A 25,760-nucleotide genomic window follows, 5' to 3' on the forward strand; every position below is an offset into this window, starting at 1 on the left:
TTTGAATCAAATGGCATATTCTAGTTGTTTCCTACACCAATGTATTTAAGTTCAGTTGCTATGGAATATTAAAGTGAAGGGTGTTGGAGCATTGGTGTGAAATATCTGATGGCTTTTATCCATTGTTTACCTATTGTCTCTTCACATAAAATTGTAACCCAAAACTTAGTAGGTAACTTTCTTTAGCAAATTAACCTTATTGCATCTTTTTACTGAAAAAAAAAAGAAAAAGGAAAAGAAAGAAACATTATTATTTTGTGTGCACTCCTAAACTCATTGACATTCATAAACGTTGGAGAGTTAGAAGTAAGGAGGGTTGTTTATTGGATTTAAGTGGTGGATTTCTTCATTTGGAAGGCTTTGTCAATACTCTTTTTTTAGCGAGGAACTAAGAGTGGGAGGAGATAAAATTAGGTACATGAAAAGGACTAGAGAAATAGATAGAGAGAGGTTTAATGCCAAAGAAGAGATAAAGAGGTTGATGGGAGTAGATATCTAAGAAGTGTAGGCACTTTTAAAAGGTATTGTGTCTTGTTGGATACCATGTGGGACATCAACACTTGGCTAACACTTCTAAGTACATGGAATCACATTGCTCCAACGAGTGTTGATAATCATGTTTGTAGGAAGAACATGCTAATCTATCACTTGTAAGGCAGCTGGCTAACATTTCAATTACTTCTAACCTATTGTATTTTTCCTTTTGTGGAATCAAACACTTTTTTTAACACTTATAATCAGGTTCATGGTAGGAAAATGCTAATCTATCACCTTGAACAAATTAGATCTCTTCATAAGAATAAATAGAAGTTAATTTATTTATTTTGACAAGTAACAACGATATAGAACAGAAAAGGTGCCTTTAAAAGGAACAACCACATGCAAAAGAAGATGGGGACAATCGTTCACATTATGGACTATCAAGAATGGAAGTGTAATATCCAAAAATTTCAGGGAGTTTTGTATATTAAAATTTATTTTTAATTGATCAAAATTACTCCCAAATGGCGCCCAATGAAAATTTGGCCAGCTATTGAGCCTAGGAGGAATCTGAGGAAAACTAAATGTGAATTTAGGAAGAAATGTGGCCAAAATGTAATTTGGAAAAATGACTATTTTTGGAAGCGGATAATGTTAGCAAATTCAACCTAGACTTTCATTATAGATTTCCAGTGCCCCCTTAAGGACCCGTTTCTAACTATTTGTAGCACTCTAATACTACTTTCAACCATTCTTGTCTACTGACACCTACTTTCTCTAGAAAACCTCCACACTCATTTACCTAAAAAGAACTTTATTGAAGGTACTAATGTTTACAACGAAGGAAACCTGGTCCCCACTAATGGTATGATGAACTCTTCACCCATACCTCTTGATGCAGTATGGGAGGAAGGATCAACAAAACAAGTGCAAAAATTGGGTGAAAACAGTGTAAGATCAATTCTAGAACCGAGATCTCAAAATTAGGGTTTAAGAAATCCTCAAAGTTCAAATAGAATAAAATGGCTGCCCGCAAAGTTTCTTAAAAGACTATTTATACTAGGTTACTAATCCTTGACCACATAGGAATCCTAGTCTACGATCACAAGGAATCCTTCTAATCTAACAAATATTTTTTAGTAGTCACATGCTAGTCACATGACTACTTATTAAAACTGATAAATAAAAAAGTATTTAAAACCTAATAACTTAAATACTAGGCATAATTAAAGAACAAAAAAAAAAAAAAGAAAGAAAAAGAAAACACTAATAACTGAAGAACTGTTCCTGCATCACCCCTCCAATGTTGTCTCTCTGAAGCTTCCTATAGCATCGATCATAGTAATTGAATGATACATTGATATAGTGTCAAGTTGCAACTGATGGATTTGAGCATGAATATTTTCTCTAGAATGCCATTGTGTCTCCCTTTGGTGTTTGCCTAGCTCTCTTTCTTCCCAGTTTCAGCCCTCCATCTGTGCTTGACGCTTATCATGATTTCTAACTCAAGACACTACAACCTTCTACCATAAGTTGTTGCATTGGAGTTTTCTTGCATAAGCTCCTTTTTCCCCCTCTGCTGTCTATTACAGATCTTTGCATGTGATCCAGGAAAAATTAGCTCATGGATTGACCTGGATTCAGAAGATCAGATACTTCAGAAAGATTCTGAAATTGCACTAAAGCAAGAAATTGCTTGGGCATCTCATCTCTCTCTGCAGGTGTGTGGTTGAAGTTGTTTTGCAGATAAATTTGTGGGCTGTGATTCAGGATATCTTTTCTTCGTTTTGTTTTTTTTTTTTATTTTATAATTCTATGGCACATCAGATGTCATCTAGCAAGGATAAATAAGTTAACTGTTTTTTGGTCTACTGTACTGCTTTTATAATTTTCTCTCTTCTGTTCTGGTCTAATGTGAAGAAAGAGTGGGGAGGTTTTCTTGCTTGCACAAATTCTTTTATTAAACATGGGCTACATGGTGCTGTGTTGTGCATCATTCCCATTTATGTTCTCAGTCAAGTATACCATCAATTCCTTTTACTATAAGCAGGTGAAGTTAAATGTAATGCATATGTGGTTGCTATGTATGCTGTTATGATGCTCTTAGTATGTGCGCTGAAAACATTATGTTAAATCTGTGTGCTTGCACTATTCCTCCAATCTCTTGCATGAGATGGTTATTTCCTGTCACTATTTGCATTTCTCCTGCAGGCGTGTCTTCTTCCTACTCCTAAAGGTTCATCCTGTGCTAATTATGCTAGATGTGTGAATCAGATTCTACAGAATCTTAACAATATGCAGGTGCTAATCTTAAATCTGACATCACACTTAAACTTTGTTAGTCTAAACACTTGCTTTCACATCTACCTCTTGTACCCTCCTTATGTTAGCTTCATTTTCACTATTTGTTTTATATTGTAGCTGTGGCTTAGAATTCCACTGGAGAAGTGTGATGATGATGCTACAAATGGGGTCTCCGATCATTCTGTGAGTTGTACAGTCCTAAATGGAGAATTGACTGTTGGAAGATGCTTGTTGCCATTGTGTTGCAATTTGAACTTGATTCATGTGGAATACGCCGTTACTCTATTCATTTTTGCTTATTTAGAGTACTGTTTTGGCAGAGGGGTGGGGATGGATTGCAGACGGAATTTTTCCTTTTTTTGTTCAAATGGAAAATTGTTTCTATTAATAAAAAAATGTTTTGAAATTTTCATCTCCTCCCCTCTCTCTGTTGTGGCTGGATCATTGTTGTTGTTTCCTTTTTTTTTCCCCTCCTAATCCTAGCCAATGAATTGCATTCTGAATTTTATTCTCTCTTTTTATTTTGTTGATTCCATTTTCTATAATTGAATGATCTTCTGACCGTTACTTCTGAGGTGACACTTGATTAAAAGCATTTTTACTTAGGATGCTGTATATTGTGCCTAACAGAATAGAGGACAGATTGATTCATGGGAAACATGGAATCACTTCCGCCTTCTATGTGAACATCACAATCAGCTGTCAATTGGGCTTGATGTTTTGTGAGTTTATGCAATGCTTATTGTTGTATATTCTGGAAGCTCAATTTTTGAAGTTGTCAAGGGATGATAAGCTTCAGTGCTCACTGTTGCAGAATCTTAGTAATTTTTTTGGTTTGAACTGTAACTGTCTATTAATAGGTGCTCACTGCCTTCAGCAAATTCACTTGGACGTTGGTTTGGAGAGCCTGTTAGAGCAGCGATAATTCATACAAATGTAAATAAATACCTAGCTTACTGAGCATCATTTTTTTTTATTGACCAAGCATCCCTTTTTTTTGATTGCTTCCATGTAACATTTGTTAATGTGTCTGTTTATTTGCAGTCTTTCCTAACAAATACTCGTGGATATCCATGTTTGTCAAAGCGCCACCAAAAACTCATGACTAGGTTTTTCAATCACTCAATACAGGTTGCCATTTTTACATTTTACTTTTCTTCTTTATGGAGAATGCCTTTTGAGTTTCATAGATCTGTTGCTTATATTTATAACACTTACAATTATTTGTTATATGGTGTTTGTCATTTTGCTCTTTCTAGTGTTTTGATGGCATAAATGAAACCCTATCATATTTATATCTGAATTCTACTAAATGCTATTTTTGTTCTTAGTAAACAACTTAAATGCTTTTTTGTTAGAAGACAAGTGTACCCTTTTAAAATGTGTAATACCTCACATTTTTTGTGAAGTTTCCACGTAATTTAGACGAGTTTAAAATATCAAAAAATTGGTTTGATAGTAAAATAAATCGTCGAATCGACGACAAGGAGTGCCTCAGAATTTAGATGTCTAAAGATAAGGGTATAACATCGACGAGCATCTCGAGACATGATTTATGATGTTGAAAGAAATCAAATTCGGGGCAGTTTTTGGTACAATTAAGTTATAGCCTGAAAGACCGAATGATGGTAAGGGGCTTTCGGGAAATCCACAAAACACTGTAGAGGCTCTAATTTTGCGATTAGAACAACCCTTAAGTGGCTTCGAGATGAAACAAAAGGGTTTACGGTCGAAACACATATTTGGGGCTTAAGTGTAATTTTCAATTCTTGTTGAAAAAGGGGTGAAAATGATATTTTTTCAAATTTGTTGGGTCAATTGAGAAGCATGGAACTTAGGGGTTCATGTGGGGAAATATCAAAGTCCAAGGACTTGAGGAAGAGGGTCAAAATGCAAAAGAAATAAATTGGGGGCCAAAGTGTAATTTTTGAAATTGGCTGCTACAGGTATGGCTAATCTAACCGCCGCATTGGAGCCAAAAATTCGACGATGGGACGACCGATTTGGTCAGAGCATGGCCACCATCGTCCTAGGAAGCTTGTGGGCTACGCAATGGCCGGTGATTGGCCAAAGAATGGTCGGATTTCGCCTATAGGTAGACAAAGGTTTTGGCCGATTTTAGAGCATTCCATTGCTCGAGTTTCGATGAGTTTTTGAGAGATTGGATAGAGGGCTTTTGCTTTAGGGGTCTTGGGCATCATTATTGGAGAATTTGGTGTGTTTTCGTGATGGTTTGAGGGGGTTTTCGAAGGTGGTCGGAAAAGCGATACGGTGGCCGGAATCGGACCGATTTTGCTCGATTTGGAGGCTTTTCGGTGGTTGTTTCAGGTACCCAAGGATACCTAGGTGATCGACTTGAGGAGGGTTACGAGGTGGTGCAAAAATTCGGTGATCGGAGCAGTAGCTGGCGATTGGAGAAAGGAAGAAGACGATTGGCGCGTGCATCACACGCGCGGGTCTTCATGCGCATTCCATGCCCAGGCGCGTGAGGGAGCATGGGTTGAGGTAATTTCTCAACTTTTTTAATATTTTTTAGAAAAATATTTTATGATTTATGGTGGTAGAAAATTTGGAAAAATGTTTGAGAAGGAATTTATTTGAGAATTTTTGAGGAGAAAATGGAGGAAAATTAGGAAAAAATAGATATTGATATTTCGTTGAATAAATATGATGGCTAGGTATTCTTGAGGCTCGAGCTTGAGCAATAGTGCACCTAGCACAAGAATCGAGGTCGGACACGAATTTTGAGGAATGCTGTAACCAACTCGTTCCCACCTACGAGTGCTACTCATGAATAATCGATTGGATTACTCACACACAAGCCAATAACGGAAAAGACGGACTATGTTTCAACAGGAAACGCCTTAGGTGGGCACTAGTTTTCGTCCTTCTCTTCACTCCACCTGAGGAATCTATCCCAAAACATAAAAGGAAACATAGCGGAACGAGACCCGAAACCCGAGTGAGTTTCACCTTTCTTCAGCTCGCCCCGCAACAAGCCAAATATGACCCAGGCACAAAACTAGCGAATTAATCATCCATTGGGTATTGGGGATTTATAGGAACATACCTTTTCGATCTTTACCTAATCCAAAACTCGGCTCCACCAACTAAAGTCATATACCTCAATCAATCTCACAATCAATCTCACAATCACCCATCACATTATGATGATCACAAGAACTAGCTATAGCTAGCGTTCAACAACATTTATAATCAATCACATGAATACATAGATGATAAATGCATAACATACAACTTGGTCAACTCCGCTTGTTACCACATTAGCCTCTCGACACCATCCCTGCTTGCATCTGGATTTGCAACTTCTGCAACATGAGGTAAAATCTCATGAGTCATAAAGACTTAGTAAGGGTGCAATGCACAAGTAAATGAAGCATGAGAGAGCATGCAATGCAAAAATGCAATGCAAAAATGGGTATCCATGCCCTCATAACCTCCATAGGTTAAGGCATCAACCAACCCTTCCCACAACACTAGTCCTCCATATGGTCATATGTACACTAGAACTCATATCATGCAAGTGTTAACTACTACATGCAATCTGGAGGAGAAATTCGATCAAATGCCTACATCGGCGTTGCCTTTTTGGCTGCTATTTCGGGCTCAAAATCCCATTTTTGAGCCTCTGGCATGCTTCTCGAGGCCCAAATCAATTTCTAAAACTTTCCCCATTTTTCTGGAATTTTTTTCGGCATTTTTTGAATTTTTTTTCCAGATTTTTCATTATTTATTTTCCTTATTTATTTATTTTCTTCTCCTTCTTCTTCCCATCTTCCTCGCGCATGCCCCTGCGGGCGCACTAGCCATCGGCCACCCTGGCCTCCGGGCTCTGGCTGGTCGCCACCAACAACTGCGCCACCACCGATCATCGGCATCGCCGCGAGAAGCCACCGCGAGCCATCGCAACCGATGCCCCCGTGCACGTGCAGCATTGCCGCCCTCGATGGCCGCTGCAACCGGCTGCTCCAGCACCTCCAGCAGTCGACGCCGTTGCCTCAGCTCGCCGCGACTCCGCTAGCCACCTTCGTGTGCTCCATTGCACGCCATTGCTGGTCCGCCGTCGCTGCTGCTCCATTGCCGTCGCTGCAACGCCTCTGGCCACGGTTGGCATGGCCGATCGGCCACCACTGGCCACTCACGATCGGTCCTTTCTCTCTCGATCTCTCGTGATCTCCCTCCCTTTCTCTCGGCTCCCTGCCTCCCGAGCTCTCTCTCTCTCTTTCTCTTTTCAAATTGTAGAGACAAGACTAGGAAGCTTCCTCCCAAGCTCACGCCTATATATACATACACACACACACACACACCTAATTACACTTTTAATCCCTCTATTTTCTCATAATTCCACTTGAGGAATTTTTTTAATTACACTTGGACCCTCCAAGTTTTAAATTAAACAATCAAGCCTAACAAATCCTTGATTTTTTGAAAATTATTAACCGACATTTACTCGAAAATGTCGATTCCATCCCTGCGCCTGTACAAGACCTTCTCTCTGCCCAAAAACACTTCAGGGTTGCCTCACTTGTAATATCGAACTACCCCTAGGGTTCTCTCAGCTTCTTGGAGATCCTCTACAACCATTCGGTATCGACGCCCATTCAGACTTATGTAGAATTTATTCCAAAAATTATTGTCAGTCGGATTTCTTCTAGCGTTATTAGTCTCACCACGCGATACTCACCAATCTCATACCCTCTTCCCTGGACATCCAAGTCCCGGGGCATTCCCTGTTGTCGATTCGACCACTTTTATTAATTAATTTCTCAAAATCGACTTTCGGTCTTCTCGGACCACCCGAGGTCCTTTCAAAATAACCGGAAATCATATACTTTCAATCACTATGTAATACCAGGTATTACAAATTCCGAATTAAGTTCAAGGTGAGACTTTGGTACTCAACTCCTATTTTTGTGTAAAGTTCCTATTACATGAAACTTGTTTTGTGTAACATTCCTGTACGCAAACTCCCGTTGTTTTATTGCATATATGAAACGTGTTTTTCCTAGAAATATATGCTGTTGGCTTTTAACTATTGCATTTGTAAAATCTGTGTGGCGATATTGTTGTACCTATCTGTTGCTGTCCGAAGGCAAAAGTCTAGATATCCCCCGAGATGCGCTATGCGTGTGCCATTGAGAAAGCTCTCGTGGGGAAGATTGTGAGTCTAAGGGACAACGGATGTGGTGTTTGCATTAGTTCTATGAGGCAGATGTGACATGGTTAGGGACCTCCCGAGAGGCACTATGCGTGCGTCGTTGAGAAAGCTCTCGTTGGAGGAGGCTGACATGTTCACGAGTCACTTCGGAATAGTTCTCGTTGTTTTCTCATACATTTTATACCTGTTTATGCATTTATATAAACTGTTTTGGAGTTCTCACTAAAAAATTTATCTTCTAATTGGACTGTCTCCTTAAAATATTCAAACGTTTTGGGTTCGACAAGTGGCTTTAAGGGGAATGAGATAGTTGAAGAATAAGCTTATTTTGCCATGTGTAGCATGTCTTAAATTATGTACGAAACCTATGCGAACCTTAGTATGTTTTTAGTTATGTTTGAGACGTTCGGTTATTGCTTTCGAGAGATGATATCCATGTAATACGTTTCATAGACGTTTTTAACAGTTTCTCATATGATAAATAAAGCATTATGGTTATGTACTATATTAGGTTCGATCTAGATTCCACATTTGTAATTATAACACATGTCTTAGCTAATTGATCGTTGGGTTTGACAGGCTGAGAAGGTGAAATTGGAATTGTTAGGAATTATATGTTGTACATCACTGGATGTGAAAAAAAAAAAAAGAGAATTCCTCAAAACCTAAGTTATTTAACGCCCGGGAAATCAGGGGTATTACAAAATGCTTCACTGGAATCTCCTCCACCTTCTCCTGTATCCTTGTGTTTTTTATTCAGCTTGTGCATTGTTGTCTAGGTTCAGCGTAGTGATACCATTGTGGGATGCATCATACTTTTGAAAGGATAACTGGAGATAACATGCCTATGGATAAATTGAGGGAGGGAGGCAGGGATCTGACTTTCATTCTAAATACTAAAGCTTTCTGTTTGATGACACAACAACAATCACAAGGGTCAATTCTAGTAGGTGGGTTCTGTTTGAGGCTGCCTCACCAATTTATTATTAGAAATAAACATTGCACTTTTGTATTATTTAGAGTTCAACAGGGGATTTTTACTTGACATTACTAATTGTCAAATTCGACATTGGCGATTTGAGTTTCTTGCAGAAATGATTTTTGCCTCTTTTGCCGTATCTTGCGATTCTTCTCTTTTTCTTCCAGGAGTTTAGCAAGCTTTTATGTAAGATAGTTGTTTTACTTGATAAAATGCCCATGCTAGTGCTGGTGTAATGTTGCAGCCCCTTATGGTGTCACAATTTAGTAATTTAACTCGTGAGCCAGGCTCTTGGGGGGAAATTAAGCTTGTACGTGTGAAAAGTAGAGGATTAAATTCTTGGATTCTTTTCCCCTAAGTAGGATGTTGAGCAAATTTTGGAGAGAGAAAATGGGTGGCTTAGGACTTGGAGGAGCTTCTCAGTGCCTTCCAGAACCTGCATGTGGGGATAACATCCCAGGTTTACCTGGTGTTGTTTAGGTAGCGTTAAAATAGAAACTTGGGTCATCATTTTTGCATTTTGTTTGGGTAGGTTGAGAAACTTTTTATATGCTTCCTCATTGATTTGGTGCTAAAAGGCCTCTCTAAGGTTGGAGACAATTGGAAATACATTCTTTCTCAAAATCCCTTATAATTTTGTGTTGATTTGCATTGTTCAATGCCATGGTTATCTTGTAAGTTGAATATTCAGAAGGATTTTACAGCAACATGAGTTGGATTTTTCATAGATGTGCTAGAGAAGATGGCCTGTAAGGAGAACCTCTGTCATATTTGTCTTGGTTAAGGAAGTGCATGGCTTTATATCGAGGAAGGTGAGTAGTCAAGTTGGACCTGTCACATGTCTTGATGCCATCTACTCCTTTACAAAGACCCTTCAGTTTTGGCATTTTTTATTAGAGTTGTGCTTTAATATGCTTTATATGGGGGAAGGGTAAGATGTTTGAATTACATTTAAGACATGGAATTCAAATGATTTGGCAACAAGGTTCTAACACTTTCTTTTTCTTTGATCATTTTGCCCTTATAGTCATTGATGTGCATTTTTTTGTGAACGTGTAGACTTGGTTTCTATCATCATTTTCATGTTTGAACGATAATTATATTTGTCAAAGTATCGGTATTGGTCAATCGGTCATATAATTAATCATAATAGAAATATCAATTTACATTACGAAATATGAAGTAAATATCTATGAAAGAAAGAAAAAATCAGTAATGTCATCATATTTTCTTTTGCAATACAAGTCATGGCTAACAATGCATATACATATATGTAGCAACAAAATCTGTAACTTTCGTGACTTGGTTGTACATGCACATGTACTTCAACTGTTTTCTTTTATGTAAGTAAAAAAATGGTAAACAAGTAGACAACTGAAATTAAGCACTTTGGAGCTATAGTCATCAAGTTTCCGTTCAATTCATGGGTTGGTGAAATAAATTAGTTGACAAGTGGGCAGAACTCATAAGGAAAAAGTTTAGTTAGAACTTAGTCAATTGAAGTCCATCTTTTTCAAAATCTCTTTATATGATAGTATATTGTAGGAGGAGCTACGTGATTGCATGATCAATATTATATTATGGTGTATTATTGTTATAAACACAATACTGACAGTCAGAAATGCCAATAAGAGATGATATTAATACAAGAAGATTATGTTATGCATTCATGAAAATTAGCTGAAACTATAATCTCATTATAGATGTTATTATAATTTTATCATCAAATTTGTTTTTTCTTTGTTTGAGAAATTATAGATTAAGATTTTTGTGAAAAAGAAAATAAGTCTATTAATCTAATAACTTCACATATGGTTTTGAGATTCATAATTAGTGATTGAATATAAACTAAATTTTTTTAAGGTAAGTAAAAGAGAACACTAAGTAATTTTTATTCTTTAGTTTAAATGGGTGGAGTGGGCTTTTTCTGGTTAACAAAATTTTTTAGAGTGATCCTTAAATAAAAAGGGATGTTCCAATTTGTAGAAATTATATAGGAATCAAGTTGATGAGTGACACAGTGAAAGATTTAGCAAAGATTAAGAACAAAAACAAAGATGTTTGAAAACCAATTTGGTTTCATGCCTGGTAGGTCCATTGTTCTAAAAACGTGCTAAGCGCTGGTCGGGTGCCAGATTGGGCCTAGGGCCTAGGGCCTAGGAAAATTATTGTTGTTTTTTTTTTGAACTTTTTGCTGTAAGTTGGAAAGACAAGTGAGAAGAGCTGCAAAAAATGATGAAAGAAACTTCGAACCTAGAAAGAGTTGAAATCGAAGCTTCTTAATGAAAGAAGCTAAACAAATAATGAAAGAGCTGAAAAGTGAAAATTGAAGATAGGCCTCGAATCGCACCGGAGGAAGAAGATCGAGAATCGATAGGGAGGAGGTAGGGAGAATGTGGCTGAGAAGGACGATTGGCGGCGACAAGAGAGAGAAAGTGACGAGAAGATTGGCAGCAGAGTAGCTGAATCGGCAGGGAGATAGGTAGCGAGAGTCGAGAACGTGGTTGAGAAGGACAATTGGCGATGGCGACGAGAGAGAGAAAGCGAGGAGATGATTGGTGGTGACAAAGGTGACGAGAGAGAGAAATCAATGAGAGGATATAAAAGCGAAAGGGGAAATCCAAACGAGTGTCCATCCCCCGGCGGCCAGGCATTGCCCGGGCCATTGAGGTGTTGATTGGGCTTGATGCCTAAGGGTGCCGATTTGTAGGAAATCGTGAAGGCCAGGGGCCACCTGATGCCTCAGCGGCCACCTAGGTCGCATTTTAGAACACTAGGTAGGTTAAAAATGCAAGCAATTATATTTGTTGAGACGCCTAATGGAAAGATATAGAGATAAACAAAATTCTTAGAAAAGTTTCTTAAAGGGTTTTAGAGAAAAAGGAATCCAAATGGCTTATATACAGTGCACGAGAGACATGTTTCATTGAGCAAAAAGATGTGTTAGAACATGTGGTGGAGATATTGAGTTGTAATCTATTTGTTCTAGCAATGGATGAACTCCAAAACATATCTTTAGATGATTTTCTGTTGGTAGATAAGACGAAAGAATATTTGAATACTAAAGGTCAAAATATGGAGAAATAATTTAGCATTTAAAGGTTTTAAGTTAAGTAGATTGAAAACTGAATATATGGAATGTAAATTTAGTAAAAATATAAGTGTGGATGATTTTGTGGTAAATTGGAAGATCAAATGATACCCAAAAAAGATCAGTTAAGATGTCTTGGATCAATTGTCAAAAAGATGAGGAGATTAAGGGGGATATTATCTATACAACTAAGGAAGAATGGTTAAAATGGAAAAGTGCATCCAACATTTTATTAATAGTAAGATTCCATTGAAGCTAAATAGAAAATTTTATAAGACAACTATAAGACTAGTTTTGTTGTATGGCGTAGATGTTGGGTTAAAGCACAAACATGTGCAAAATATAAATATAACGGAGATGAGGATATTAAGATATATCATGGATATGTGGGCATTCAAGAGAAAATAAAATTACAAGGATATTCATAAGAAGGTCAGATTGGCCCTTGTTGAAGACATGACGCGTGAAATATGGTTATGATTGTTTGATCATGTGAGAAGAGGACCAATAGAGCTGATGGTGGGGGGATAGTGAATGGAATGGGATAAGTATCTAATGAAAGGTGTAGAGGAACACCAAGAAAACTTGGTGGAGACTGGTATGATTTTACTTATAAGGGCTTTACAAAAGATAAGGTCATACATAGAAATGATTGACGTGCTAGAATTCTTGTAGTCAACCCCATATAGGATATAAAAGCTAGGTATGTTTTTGTTTAATGTCAGTTATATATCGTAGGTGCAGTCAGAGAAAGTGAGAACACTGGCCACCCATTACAGCAACACGTAAAATTTGGAAATTCTTTATGCCAGGCATCAAACTTTTGTTTCAATGTACTATTTTGGTTAACTCAAAGATGGAAGTGTTTCAACTTTCAAAAACATGAAGGAACTAGTTCAAAGTTGGCAAAGTTAGAAAGTGTTTTGAAACATAAAATGAAGCCTATAAAAAGGCTTATACAAGATCCATATTAAATATTTTATTTTTGATTTCTTCCCACCTTTTTAAATAGAAAAGTTATAAGTAAACAGTTCAAAAGTAAATTCATTCTCAATTAAATTATTTTGTAATAGATAAATTTTGTCTTATAAGTTATTTTCTCATAAATTAAATATATGAATCACAAGTAACTCTGGTTTTGAATATGCATATGATTTCCACCAAAGGAACCTTATGAAGACAGGAAAATTAAGATGTTCATTATTAATAAATGTCATATGTGTCCCCAATATGTAGATCCATTGTGAAACATGGTAATTTTCTGTTCTATGATAACATTAAGAATAAAATTCAATAAAGGTTATGAAATATTAAAGTTAAAACTTTTACTTGGTTACTTGTTGAAATAGGGTTTATGAAAACAGTTCAGTTGTGATAGTAGGATGTAGAAAAAGAAAACAGGAAATCCAGATACAATATTTGCATGCTGAAAGTATCTGTGTCTATTAGCAAAACAAATGGATAGGTGATATATAATTTCTTTTTTACTTTATTTTCTCAAATGCTGTAATGTATGACCAAAACACCCACACACACCCCACCCCATCCCTTTTTGGTTTTTGAATAAATTCTTTATGTATAGATAATAAACCATTCTTTTCTTTTTTTCTTCTTATTGTCGAAACAAATCAATTTTTTTGAATTGTTCTGTTGTGTTCTGTTGAGTTTCCATGGAGACATTGGCACTTCGGTTTTCTGTTAATGCCTCTTTGTTGGTTTCTAAGGAATTGGAAAATGTTTATGCTGTTTTCATGGAAATGAATCATAGTTTTGTTCCTTGCTTTCTATGTCCATGTTACTTTAGATGGTGTATTATTAGTCATAGAGTGAGAGTCTGAGGACAGATCTTAATTGAGGTACCAGATCATTTGTTTATGCCTCCTCAATTCAATTTCCTTTTTGGCAGCTTGTTCTGTTACTCTTGTGGCATTCCATATGAAATTCCCTTTCTCTGTTTCATATCAATTCACTTTATTGAACTTATTTGAATCCTTGGTAATTGTTTGGGTCTATGCAGATGTAGAGGTAGGTTTCTTATGACTCCTCCTTGCATCTGTAGTCATCTCATAATATATGCTGATCTTTATCCTATGTAATATTCTCCTCAGATTGTAGTTTCAGGGGCACCAGTGCATAACCTTCCCACTGGAGTTTTGGAGTTGGATGCTAATCATACTGATAATCATATTGACAGTAAGTTGCTGGTGATTGGTGGTGAAGAATGTGTTTAATTTTGTTTTAGCAGTTTTACAGTTGCATAAGCTGCCAAAATGTTTAAATAGGACATTTGCAGCTGACCATTGAAGTTTTGTGTGTAATGTCTTTGGTTACATATATTATGTTTTTCTTTGCTAAAATATTCTCAATAACAATCTTTAATTGTCTTGACCATCCACTGGTCATATGCTTGATTTACATTGAGTTTGTCCAGTGAGTTATTGTTTTTGCTACAAAGGTGTTTTTGGTCATTTTAGGTATTCAGAGACATCCCCTAAGAGCATATTTGGACTATGTTGCTTATCTATATTATAAAATGGAGCCCCTTCCTGACCAAGAACGTTTTGAGGTAGCTTTCTGACCTGAACTACATGGTAAAAATTGATAGCAAGCTCACTGTTTTATTTTCTTCCTAATGAGCTTGAGATTTTTGTATCCAGCTTGGTTACAGGGATTTCTTGCAGTCTCCTTTGCAAGTAAGTTTTAACGTGTTAGTTCATACTTGTCTTTGAAATTTTCCCTACCCCCAACATAAATGGACATCTTCATTCTTGTATAAATGCTCATACTCCCTTGTTCTTTAATCATATATACATATATATTTTTTCCTTTCTTTGGAACAGCCCCTCATGGATAACCTAGAAGCCCAAACATATGAAACATTTGAGAAGGATACAGTCAAATATCTCCAGGTATATCATATACTTGATTCACATGAAATAATCAAATAACTGATGTGGGTGATACAAAACTTAAACTTGTTCTCGTATTTTCCTTATATTCAACAGTTGTTATAGTCAGTGGTTGGAAATTCTAATACATGGGCCCTCTAGATCACTTTTATCTATATGGAATTCATAAGTTGTGATTAGGTGGCTTACATGGGATAAATTGGTAGAATTGATGTTGAATAAGAAACCATGTGTAATAGGGCATAAACCTTATAGACATTTATGAGAAGGTGTTCTACATGTTGGATTGTGACATTCATCTGAAACTTCTGACTAGTTGCAGATACTTCTCCAAACATGCATGCCCACATTCAGAAACAATAATCTCATTACCTAGTTCATTTTAGTAATTGTTATCACTAACTATGAAACAAAAAGGGAATGTGGATTTTAATCTATTGATCTGCATCCTATGATAAACCTTTTATCTAAGAAAATTTCATCTTTTTATGAATTTAGTTTATCAAAATAGATTTTAAGACTATTTTATATGCTTACTATTATATTTATATATATAAGAATATACTTATAGTTAGAATGAATGAAGAAGTTACTATTTTCATGCATTCCTGTAGAGTATATATAATATTGACTTGTTATTGTTGACGTGTCTTTTTGGAATTACTACATGGGTGTGTTTGTCTCATGTTCTAGGATTTTATAAAGAACTGTTCATTTCATTCTTTGTTTGCATTTTTTAATTAATATTTATATGCTTATTCTTGATTAGTGAGTATTTATTTTATTTTTAAGCTGCTCATATTTTAAATACTAAGGATTAGTTGTTGAGCTTCTGTTGTGGCAACTTATTTCTGGTGTTAATCCTAGGTTTTTTCCCCTCCTAATGTTGATCCTTTTTCTCATGTTATGGTAGTACCAAAGAGCAATCTCTAAAGCTTTGTTGGATAGAATTTCGGATGAGGATGCATCGAAAATAACCACTGTAAGCTCTATTAGTCCTGATATTATTTCTCCATCACATTCAGAGGAATCTTGTTAGACTAAACTATAATTTCTTATTGTCAATTATTGCATGTTATGCTCTTCAAGCTACAAATTTTGTGGAACTTTTTTCTTCTCATGTGCTGTAGGTATTGATGGTTGTGGGCGCTGGACGGGGACCTCTTGTTAGAGCATCATTACAGGTTTATCCTTGTGTTTATATTGCTAGGAAACATTAATAAATTACAGAATGTGGATTGTATACATAGAAAAAAGCTAAAACGTCAAAACTTCTTTAGAAAAGGAAAAATAGAGAGCTATTTATTTGCTTCACTGTAGTAGCCAAGTTCCTGGATGTATATATACATAAGAATTAATGGCTGATACTTCTTGCATAGTGTCATCACTTCTATATGCCAATTTTCAAAAATCTTTTGAGGGTGGTGCTTGCACTATCTAGCTATTTACTATTTTTCCTATATGCTTCTGCAGACAAACATTCACTTCTTTTTGGAACTTATGATTTGTGTTTGCCTGTATCTTGTTTCCTTTTTATTGTTATAATAGGCGGCTGAAGAGACTGGACGGAAGTTGAGAGTTTATGCTGTAGAAAAGAATCCTAATGCAATCGTTACACTTCATGTAAGTAGTTAAATCATTTTATTTCTATGTTCTTGCTATTTTAGCAAGTAATAAATTACCTAGTGATTTTCTTCTTATTAATATCTGCACATCTTTAGATACTGGACTTCTGATATCCATGATAAAAATTAGGTGCTTTTTTGAATTTTCTAAATTCGACTAAATAATTATTTTGCTTCTAGGCCTTAGATGTAGATGTTCAACTTGATATTGCTAATTCATTGTTTTCATATTTTTTACATCTAGAACTTGGATTTTGGGCAGGCTTGTTTGCAAGAGTGGGTTTGTGAAATTTTTTGCTGGCTGTGGCCAGTGTTATTAAAGGCCCAAGGCGCACTAAGGCGCAAAGCGTCCTGGAGCCAGAGGCGCAAGGCAAGAGGCGTGCCTGGCAGGTGCAAGGCGCATGCTGACTAAGAAGAAAGAAAAATATACTTCTTAATTGAATAATAAGTCATAAAATAGATCCTAATCACATATCAACATTTATGTTATCAAAAAATTCAAGAATTCAACATATATTAAATATATCACAACATAAACATACTTGAAGAAGAAGCAGCAGCAGGCATCAACAAATAAAAATTAAAAAAAAAAAAAGAACTAAAGAAGAACAAGAGGAAGAAAAGAAGTAGCAGCGGCGTAAGAAAGAAGAAGAAGAAGCAGAGGAAAAGAAGAAGAAGAAGAAGAAGAAGAAGAAAAAGAAGCAGGCTAGCAGTAGCAGTAGCAGCAGCGTAGTAAGAAGAAGAAGAAGAAGAAGTTTAGCAGCAACGGAAGAAGAAGAAGAAGAAGAAGTTTAGCAGCAGCGGAAGAAGAAGAAGAAGAAGAAGAAGAAGAAGTTTAGCAGCAGCGGAAGAAGAAGAAGAAGAAGTAGTAGTTTAGCAGCAGCGGAAGAAGAAGAAGAATGTTTAAAAAATAAAACATGTTGAAAAATCAGTTGCGCCTGATGGATGTGCGCCTGAAGGGCCTAGGCGCGCCTGGCTGGATCTTGCCTCGCTTGGGCATGGCAAGGCGAGATGGCTGCGCCTTGAGGGGCCTTGTGCCTAGGCTTCCGCCTAGGCGCGCCTTTAACAACACTGGCTGTGGCACAAACATATTTGTTTTCCTGCTGCAGTACAACATGTTTTTGAACAACCAGCAGTAACAGTTTCCTAGTTGTTCAACCTTCAGGAACAACTTCACTTGTTGCTAGGCTAAGCATCAGTTTACTATAGGATCTTTCTTACTGACTAGGGGTGTTTTTTTCCCCATGATGATATTTTCTATACAAGATCCAATCTCGGGTTCTACTTGGGTTTAATGGTGGTCTCTGGATTGCCTGTTTTGAATTTGAGATGGCTGAATAAAATTGTACTTCTGGTGCAATGCCGCTGTTATTCCAACTGACTGGATCTAATAAGGCTTGCTAGTCACCTGCAATTTATTAGCTGTGATCTTTGAGAAACTTATGAAAGAACTACTGGTGGTCATTTTTATGAGCATGAAGTTGATGATGTGTATGCCGCCCACGCGGGGGTGGGGGGTATTATTCCGAAAGATTAGTAAGTGTGGCCCCATAATGCTTTTTGTAGTTCTTTTTATTTTTCATTAATATGCTTTTAGTAATTTCGTCTGTCCTTTTAATTTCGGATATTGGGTTGCGAAGCCAATAGATAGTTAACAGTGGTTTTCTTGCAGTTTCCTTGTGACAAGTATGACTGTGGAGCTATTGTCATTTGCTTTGTGCTCTTTTGTTTTGAAGTAGTGTCTGGGCCGGAGATGAATTTTATAAATCTAGTGGCATCGGCTGCCTGTTGGGTTGGTACCTAATTTTGAATGTCTCGCATCTGTTCTCATTAGCTGGGGCGGGGTTTGTCTCTCCTCTTATTTGAGCTTCCATTAGGCTTCTCTTATAAGATTAGTATTTGGTAGTGGAGAGCTGGCCAGCAGGATGGTGAAGGCAGGCATGCTATTTGGATCTTGTGCAGTATCCATTGTGGTTGTCTGTCTTTGATCACTATCCCTTTATTGCTGGATGGAATCTTGAGAGGTTGTGAAGAGATTTTCGTGAGGTCAGTATGGCAGAGGAATATATCTGATTAATGGGGACAGAAATTATCTTGTAGGAGGTGTCAGGACCTCGAGTCCGACAATGGAATTCTCCTTGTGAGGAAGAGAATTAGGGCTGAGAGAGAGAAGAAAACAGAGGAAGAGAAGAGCAGAGGGAGAGACAGAGAGCAGAGAGATCAGAGGGACAGAAATTGAGAGAGAGGGAGGTTTGTTTACTATGAATTTCATCGGTGTCTTCTCCTTCAATTGAGAAGCCCTTTTATATCTCCTCCTTGGTGCCAACTTACAGGCGGTTACAACTTTTAATAGCTGCTTTTAGTATAACAGCTTCTAACTGCTACCAATCTACTTAAAGACAAGAATACCCCTAATACAATCATAGGGTCTTGACAGCGGGGTGAAGTATTGGTATTCTGGTCCAGGATGAGAATTTAGAGATGGATTTCCTGAATTGCTTATGGATTGTCGTGGTTAAGACTTATGTTGCAGATTTTCTTCAAAAGATGGAATTTATAGAAAAGGTTTTTCTGTGATGGTGGCAAGCAATGCAACGTGTTCCCTTTACGAGAAATCTTTTAAGCAGGTTGATTAATCAGGAGATCTTCTTGGTAAGCTTTATTGTATTCATTTTTCTGTGAGGAGAGGATGCAATGAGGTGGAGCTTGCCCAAATTGGAACATTTTGAGGCAAAATCTTTGTTTGGAACTAATGGAAGGCAAGAGAAAACCCTTTTTCCATGGATGGAGAAATGGCAACTTCCATCCATGGAAGTTACTTTATTTTTTTTTTTAAAAGGGTAAATTTCATACACCACCTTTGAGGTTTAACTGGATTGCGTTGACTACTCATGTATTTTTAAAATTGGCACAAACCTCCCTTGAGTTTAATAAACATTGATTACTTAAACGCCTGCCATTAATGTATGCCTGCTAATTTTTCCTAAATTCCCAAAATGCCCTATGTCCACTATTTTTATTAAAAAACAAAGAAAAAATTAAACAAAAATTATAGTTGCCTCCTGCTGGGTTTGAAACCTGTCCCAAATTCAAGATTGGGCTTGAAAAACCCTAGAACCCTTGATCTGGTTCAAGGGTTCTTTGCACCTAGGTTAAATCCTTGAATTTGAAGAACATCTGAATCAAAGAATTTTAGAAACCTTGAAGTTGAAGGACATTCGACTCCAAGAACATCCAAATGGAAGAACCCTAAGAACATTTGGGTTCGAAGAACCTTTAAATCTCAGTTCTTCAATCAAGAGAGAGAAGGGGGGGTGGGGGGGAGTTAAGAGTTACCATTGTCGTTGGAACACCGCATGACACCGGCCCATCTCCACCATCGCATGACTATCGCCGTTGATCAGGGACAAGGAAGAAATCGCATTGCCAACCAATGGTTCTGGGAAGAAATCCCAGCGCTTGGGGTTTCTTCCCATTGCTGTGTGATAGGCTGAGCGCCAGCATTGTGAGAGAGTGGAGGGGAGGGAGAGGAGAAAGGAGAGAGAAGAGCAAAGACTGTTGTTGATGTCGGCAATGTGAGGGTGGAGAGAAGAGATAGGAGGGAAGGAAGAGGAGAGAGAAAAAGTGGGCAGATGGAAGATAGAAAGGGAGAAATATGTTACATACAGGGGCAAAATATTCATTTTCTCAGTCAATTAGTGGCAAGGAGGTGCATGCTATTTTCAACAACATGGGTGGTCAATGCAATTTAGTCAAACCTCAAGATGGTGTGGGAAATTTACCCCAAAAAATTAATTTAATTTGGTCAGCTGCAATTAGAAAGATACTTGCTCTTGACAACTTTTCATATTATCTTTTTCTGTCAATTGGTGGTGTGTGTGAATGGCGTGAAGAATGGGCTAAATCACCTCTTTGTTTATTGATTGGTGGCTGGAGGGTTTTAGCATTTGATACATAACATCTTTGGAATGGATTCAGTGTTACAGTTAAAGACTGTGGACCGCCTTTTTGGTTAGAGGAGTGGTTTAGTTTGTAACATGAACCTGGATTCAGTATTGTCTTCTTTCTGCATTGTGCTCGATTTGGCAGTGAAAAATTCTAGATCTTTCATAGGAGTTGAGGATTCTCCTTTTAGAGAGTATATCTTTCTTTGCTAGTCATGGTGAGTTAACCACATGTTGGATTATAATTTTCCATTTCACTGACTACTTCAGGGAAGAGGTGGTCTTTTCTGGTAGTACTTTTTCTTTGGTAGTTGGATGACATCCTCTTTTGGTTTCTGTTTGTTACACTATATTTTACTTATGAAAGAAAATAAATAAATTAATTGCTGGATTAGGTGATGGAATGACTGAATAACAATTGATGTCATGACATGTACAAACTATTTTACCTTTTATTTCAAAAGTTAAAACAATCCATGTAGCCAACTCCATCTAGTGGGATTAAGGATTGGTATGTTGTTTTTAGAAGATAGAAATGCCATTACAGATTCCAGTTGAGAAACAAAAAGGTGATGTCAGATGATGTGTTCTTTCCCTGTGCTGAACTAATAGACTTTTTATTTTTATCGTTTTAGGGGCCTTTTTTGAGAGTTTCAAGATTAACAGTTCTGCCTTAAATGCCGTCTCCATGTTGATGGTTTATTCTTCTATGGAGAGAGTATCAACATGTTTACATAATGTTGAATTGTCATAATTTTTACTTAATTTTGTTCTCTTTTTAGTTTCCCGGTTAGCTGATTCATTTAGTTGGTATAGAAGGAACTTTTGTAACTTCCTCTATTTCAGTACATAATTGTAGTGAAATGACATCAAGCTTATTGAAGCAGAGCTTGGTAAAAATGGAGGGCTGGGAAAACATTGTTACCATAGTCTCTAGTGACATGCGTTGTTGGGATGCTCCTGAGAAAGCCGACATTTTGGTATGTAAATACTATTATTGAAGTTCTAGCACATCATTTCATTTAATTTTTAGTTGCTAACTTTCCCTCTTCTTACTATTTATGAAGGTTAGTGAGTTGTTGGGATCTTTTGGTGACAATGAGCTGTCACCTGAGTGTCTTGATGGAGCTCAGAGATTTCTGAAGCAGGACGGAATATCAGTGCCATCATCGTATGTGTCATCCTCCTATTGGGTTGTTAAAAGTTTAGTGGTTTTGCAGGCAAGGATCATAAGGCTATATAGTAATGTCCATGTAAGAAAGTTCTAGTGACATTTGGTGTGCTCATGATTCCTATATGAAAATGTATACCTGAACTCAGTGTCGCTACTTGATGGCATGATCTCTTGAGATTTGTGCATATCTAATTTGAAATTTTGTTTGACTATGGCTGAAATTTCATTTCCCTGGGCCTCGTGGGGATAGGAATTGCTCGGAAATGATACCTTTTTATGAAGGGGTAGTTAAATTCTATCTGCCGAGACCGCTAAATGTCTCTTTTGCCCACGTATAGGATTGAGCCATGGTGGCTCAAAATCCCATGCATGGGCAAAAGAGGCATTTTGGTGTCTTAGCAGATGGAACCAGACTAAATTCATAAAAAATATCATTGTCTGAGTTGCTGAGGTCATGTCCTCTTTACCCCTTTTACTGAAAGCCCCCCCAAAACAGGAGCTAGCTGTTTGGGTGAATTTGAATATTTGCTTGTTCTGTCTTCCTGGAGGAAGGCTTAATAACATCCTGATGTGTTTATAATCAATTCTGAATAAAATTCGCGAGAGCTAAGCACACAACGATTGTTATCCTCACTTACACTTATCTGGTGTCTCTTTGCTAAATCGAATTTATTGTGTACTGATGTTAGTTTTCCTCCCCTTCTTTTAATTTCTTTTCTGGAATGATTACTCCAGGTACACAAGTTTTATCCAACCAGTGACAACATCAAAATTGTACAATGATGTAAATCTTATATCTTCTCTACTTTATGTGCACTTTCTCCAACACAATGTAAGACATCAAGAGGATAATTCTGGTTTTATTACAGGTTAAGTCATATAAAGATCTTGTGCATTTTGAAACTGCTTATGTTGTCAAACTACACCATGTTGCAAGGCTCGCTCCCACCCAACCAGTGAGTGTTTCCTTTCAGCCCATACGGTGGTTTTACAAGCCTAGAAATAACAGTTTCAGCAAGCCCATTCTCTTTTTATGCTTGTGTAGGTTTTCACATTTACACATCCAGATAATTCAACCACAAAGTGCAATCAGCGGTATAAAAAGATTCAGTTTGAGATACCCCATGACACTGGAGCGGTCATGGTTCATGGTAAGGGGAGCCTTTGCCCTATCCCTGTTTTTAACTGCTCCATATGTGATTGCTATTTTACTGAATCAAAATGTTAATCACGTAAAGAACATTCGGAAAATTGAATATGCATTTTCCCTGTACATGTTAATGCTGGACCAAAATGTTCAGAATATTTAGGTTAAGATTATAGGATATTTCTAAGAATATCAATTAGACTCACAGATACTTGGATTGCATATATTCTAAATTTATCATGTTTGTACTATTTGACATCAGTACTTGGAATTGATTTTCTTAAAGGGGAATTGTAATGGAAAACAAACAAGGAATTTGTTAATCTGTGCACATTACATCATCTTGCTACTCCAGTAACAGAAAAAATACAGTCCAACATCATTTTTGGTGTTGCCTTTTATCTTCCTTGTTGGCCAAGCAATGTAATTCAGTTCCTTATGTGGATATATAGAAAATAACTGCTATATGAATCATCAAGGACTCGAGTGCAGGAGGAGATTAGAATCGTTCATTGTACAAGTAATTCATGCCAAAGATCTTGGCCATTGGAAGGAATTTTGGAGTCTGAAATCATATATGTCCATTTATTAATTGAGTGGGTAAAAAATAAATCTCTTCTAGACATAGTTGTCAAAGGCACGCCTGTCAAGGGTGCCTCACTCTATGAAGCTTGCACACATAAACACTAAGTTGTGCCTCACCCTAAGGCGCAAGGTGCACACCTTTTGTTCCTGTGTAATCTTTTTGTTGTTTTTGATGGACTTGTTAAAATCTAACAAATACTAACCAGAAAAAATTGAAAGGAATTTGATAAAACAATCAAACACCCCTTTATTTAGTTAATAGCGTTGGTTATTTGTTATTTATGAGTTTATATGTTTGCATTGACCTCTTTATAGGTATGTATTGTTGAAAATAATGATGTATAAGAATTTTTTATAGATTTTTTAATTGTGGGCCTTGCATCCAAAAGCTCGTCGTGCCTAGTCTCCAAGTACTTTGGTGCCTCAATGTGCCTTGAGCCTTTGATGACTGTGATTCCAGAATCCACATAAACGCTTCTTATAATTTTTATATGAGCTATTTGTTTTCATGGTACCACATTTCAACCATCTGTCCGTTCCTAATCCATTTCATAATTCCCTGTTCCATGTTTAGAATTTTGTTTGTTCTCCTTTCTCAATCTCTCTCTGCTCCCCCGCACCCAAAAAAAAAAAAAAAAAAAAAAGGGAAATAAATAAAGAAAACCCAAGATTATTGCTAACTTGGTCTGTCTGATTAATAGGTTTTGCTGGTTATTTTGATTCAATGCTTTATAAAGATGTCCATCTTGGTATCGAGCCATCAACAGCAACGCCAAACATGTTCAGCTGGTAAAACATTATTCTGTTTCTTACTATGTAAATATTGTTTTTGATTTGAATTCCACTGCCCACCCAATTAATTTTTCTGCCAGTGATATATTTATATTAAGTGGGGGCCTCCGCTTTATGCAGCTTTTCCAGCAATCGTGAATAACAGGGACCAGCTTAGGGATTGACCCTTCACATTTTTAACTGCCAAAGCTCAAACTTATATGCAACATTTTTGTGATGCTTAAATGTATACCTACCTTAGATCTCAGCTTAGGGATTGCCCACCATGAGCAAATCAGGAGTCTCAGATATAGCATGGCATAACTGTTTTAGAATGATAAATGTTTTTTTTTTCTAGATAAATAAACGGGTAGTTTTAGATCTTATGGTTTAATGTTGCAAGGCTGTTTCCTCTGTGTGATGGCATTTTGATTCTGTCCCGTGGAAGCAGGTTTCCAATCTTTTTTCCATTAAGGACTCCAGTGTGCGTACAACCAGGTGCTCCTTTAGAAGTTCACTTCTGGCGTCGTTGTGGTTCCTCTAAGGTAAAACATTTTTACCAGACTGTTGCCATGTGGATTCATTAGGTTCTTTTTTCAACAGTATCGGTTGAATGAAGCTTCATTTTGAACTGATACAAAAAAATTGGAAGAGTTTAAAAAGGGAGGGGGAAGGGGTTTTAAGGGAACAAAGGATTACTTGCTTTCAAAATTAAATGCATATATGCATCTCTACATTGTTGCAAAAAGTATCACATATATCCATGTAAGAGTTAAGTTACATCGGAGTGTAAGATAGCATATAAATGAATTTCTCTCTCTCTCTCTCTCTCTTCCCACTGGTGGCAGTTGTCGTCTGACAACAGTTGTGTTGATGCCTAATGCAACACACAGGTTTGGTATGAATGGTGCGTGACTAAGCCCACTGCATCGCCAGTGCACAACAGCAATGGCCGTTCGTATTGGGTTGGTCTCTAGTACCATCGGTTAAAGGCAGAAGCGCAGGTGAAGAGTCTAGCTTCGATGCACAAGAAGAAAGCTGTAAGGTTACAATCTTCCATTTTTGTATCATAACAACATAGTCGTCGGGAAATCCGACATAAAGATTTTCTGCTAATATTTGAGCAGTTTAATTCCCTTGCGTTGTAAAATGAACTTTTGAACTTCACCCTGGCAAGTCCAAGATTGTCATTTAGATGATTTCTTTAGGAAAATAGAAAATATGGTGTACCGTGCCGCTAGATCTCATACACCGAATTTGAAGCAGGTTTCGTTAGTTTTGTTATATGCTTATGCATGTTGTTTTGTAAAATAGGTCTCGCTCGTTGCTCAGTGTTCGATTATTTTGATCTTTGAATATGATGTCGTTGTCACTGCACTCTTTTTAAGTTGGATGTCTCTCTTTGGGGCATTTGCCATCGGACGCCGCGTGTATCCTGTAAAGGTGGCCTCATTTCTTCACCTGTGGGGGCGAGTTACCTAGCACATTATGTATGTACCAAAATTTTTGGTTTTATACGCTAAAGCCCATATGTGGTGCTTTACTAATTAAATTAAAAAATGCACTAAGCCC

General features: G+C 37.1%; 1 protein-coding gene across 3 annotated transcripts in view; it reads left to right on the forward strand.

Annotated features, from left to right (window-relative positions):
* The window catches only part of LOC127814260 (protein arginine N-methyltransferase 1.5), a 107,984-nt gene extending 82,485 nt beyond the window's left edge, over positions 1-25,499 (forward strand). For 2 of the 3 annotated variants that reach the window (XM_052355659.1, XM_052355657.1), the window contains exons 3-23: positions 2,092-2,201; positions 2,692-2,781; positions 2,902-2,967; positions 3,415-3,506; positions 3,645-3,720; positions 3,829-3,915; positions 14,142-14,226; positions 14,508-14,599; positions 14,691-14,726; positions 14,874-14,942; positions 15,856-15,924; positions 16,073-16,126; positions 16,491-16,565; positions 21,399-21,491; positions 21,579-21,682; positions 22,421-22,469; positions 22,555-22,641; positions 22,731-22,836; positions 24,119-24,206; positions 24,640-24,733; positions 25,082-25,499. In XM_052355659.1, the coding sequence (XP_052211619.1) occupies positions 2,092-2,201; positions 2,692-2,781; positions 2,902-2,967; positions 3,415-3,506; positions 3,645-3,720; positions 3,829-3,915; positions 14,142-14,226; positions 14,508-14,599; positions 14,691-14,726; positions 14,874-14,942; positions 15,856-15,924; positions 16,073-16,126; positions 16,491-16,565; positions 21,399-21,491; positions 21,579-21,682; positions 22,421-22,469; positions 22,555-22,641; positions 22,731-22,836; positions 24,119-24,206; positions 24,640-24,733; positions 25,082-25,165 (1,706 nt within the window). In that variant the 3' untranslated portion in view covers positions 25,166-25,499. Of the gene's footprint in view, positions 1-2,091; positions 2,202-2,691; positions 2,782-2,901; positions 2,968-3,414; positions 3,507-3,644; positions 3,721-3,828; positions 3,916-14,141; positions 14,227-14,507; positions 14,600-14,690; positions 14,727-14,873; positions 14,943-15,855; positions 15,925-16,072; positions 16,127-16,490; positions 16,566-21,398; positions 21,492-21,578; positions 21,683-22,420; positions 22,470-22,554; positions 22,642-22,730; positions 22,837-24,118; positions 24,207-24,639; positions 24,734-25,036 lie in introns of all 3 variants that reach the window. The other variant, XM_052355658.1, reaches the window with a different exon arrangement.
* The last annotated feature ends 261 nt before the right edge of the window (positions 25,500-25,760 follow it).

The sequence above is a fragment of the Diospyros lotus genome, chromosome 12 (genome assembly GCF_014633365.1).
Source record: "Diospyros lotus cultivar Yz01 chromosome 12, ASM1463336v1, whole genome shotgun sequence".
Classification (NCBI taxonomy): Eukaryota; Viridiplantae; Streptophyta; class Magnoliopsida; order Ericales; family Ebenaceae; genus Diospyros; species Diospyros lotus.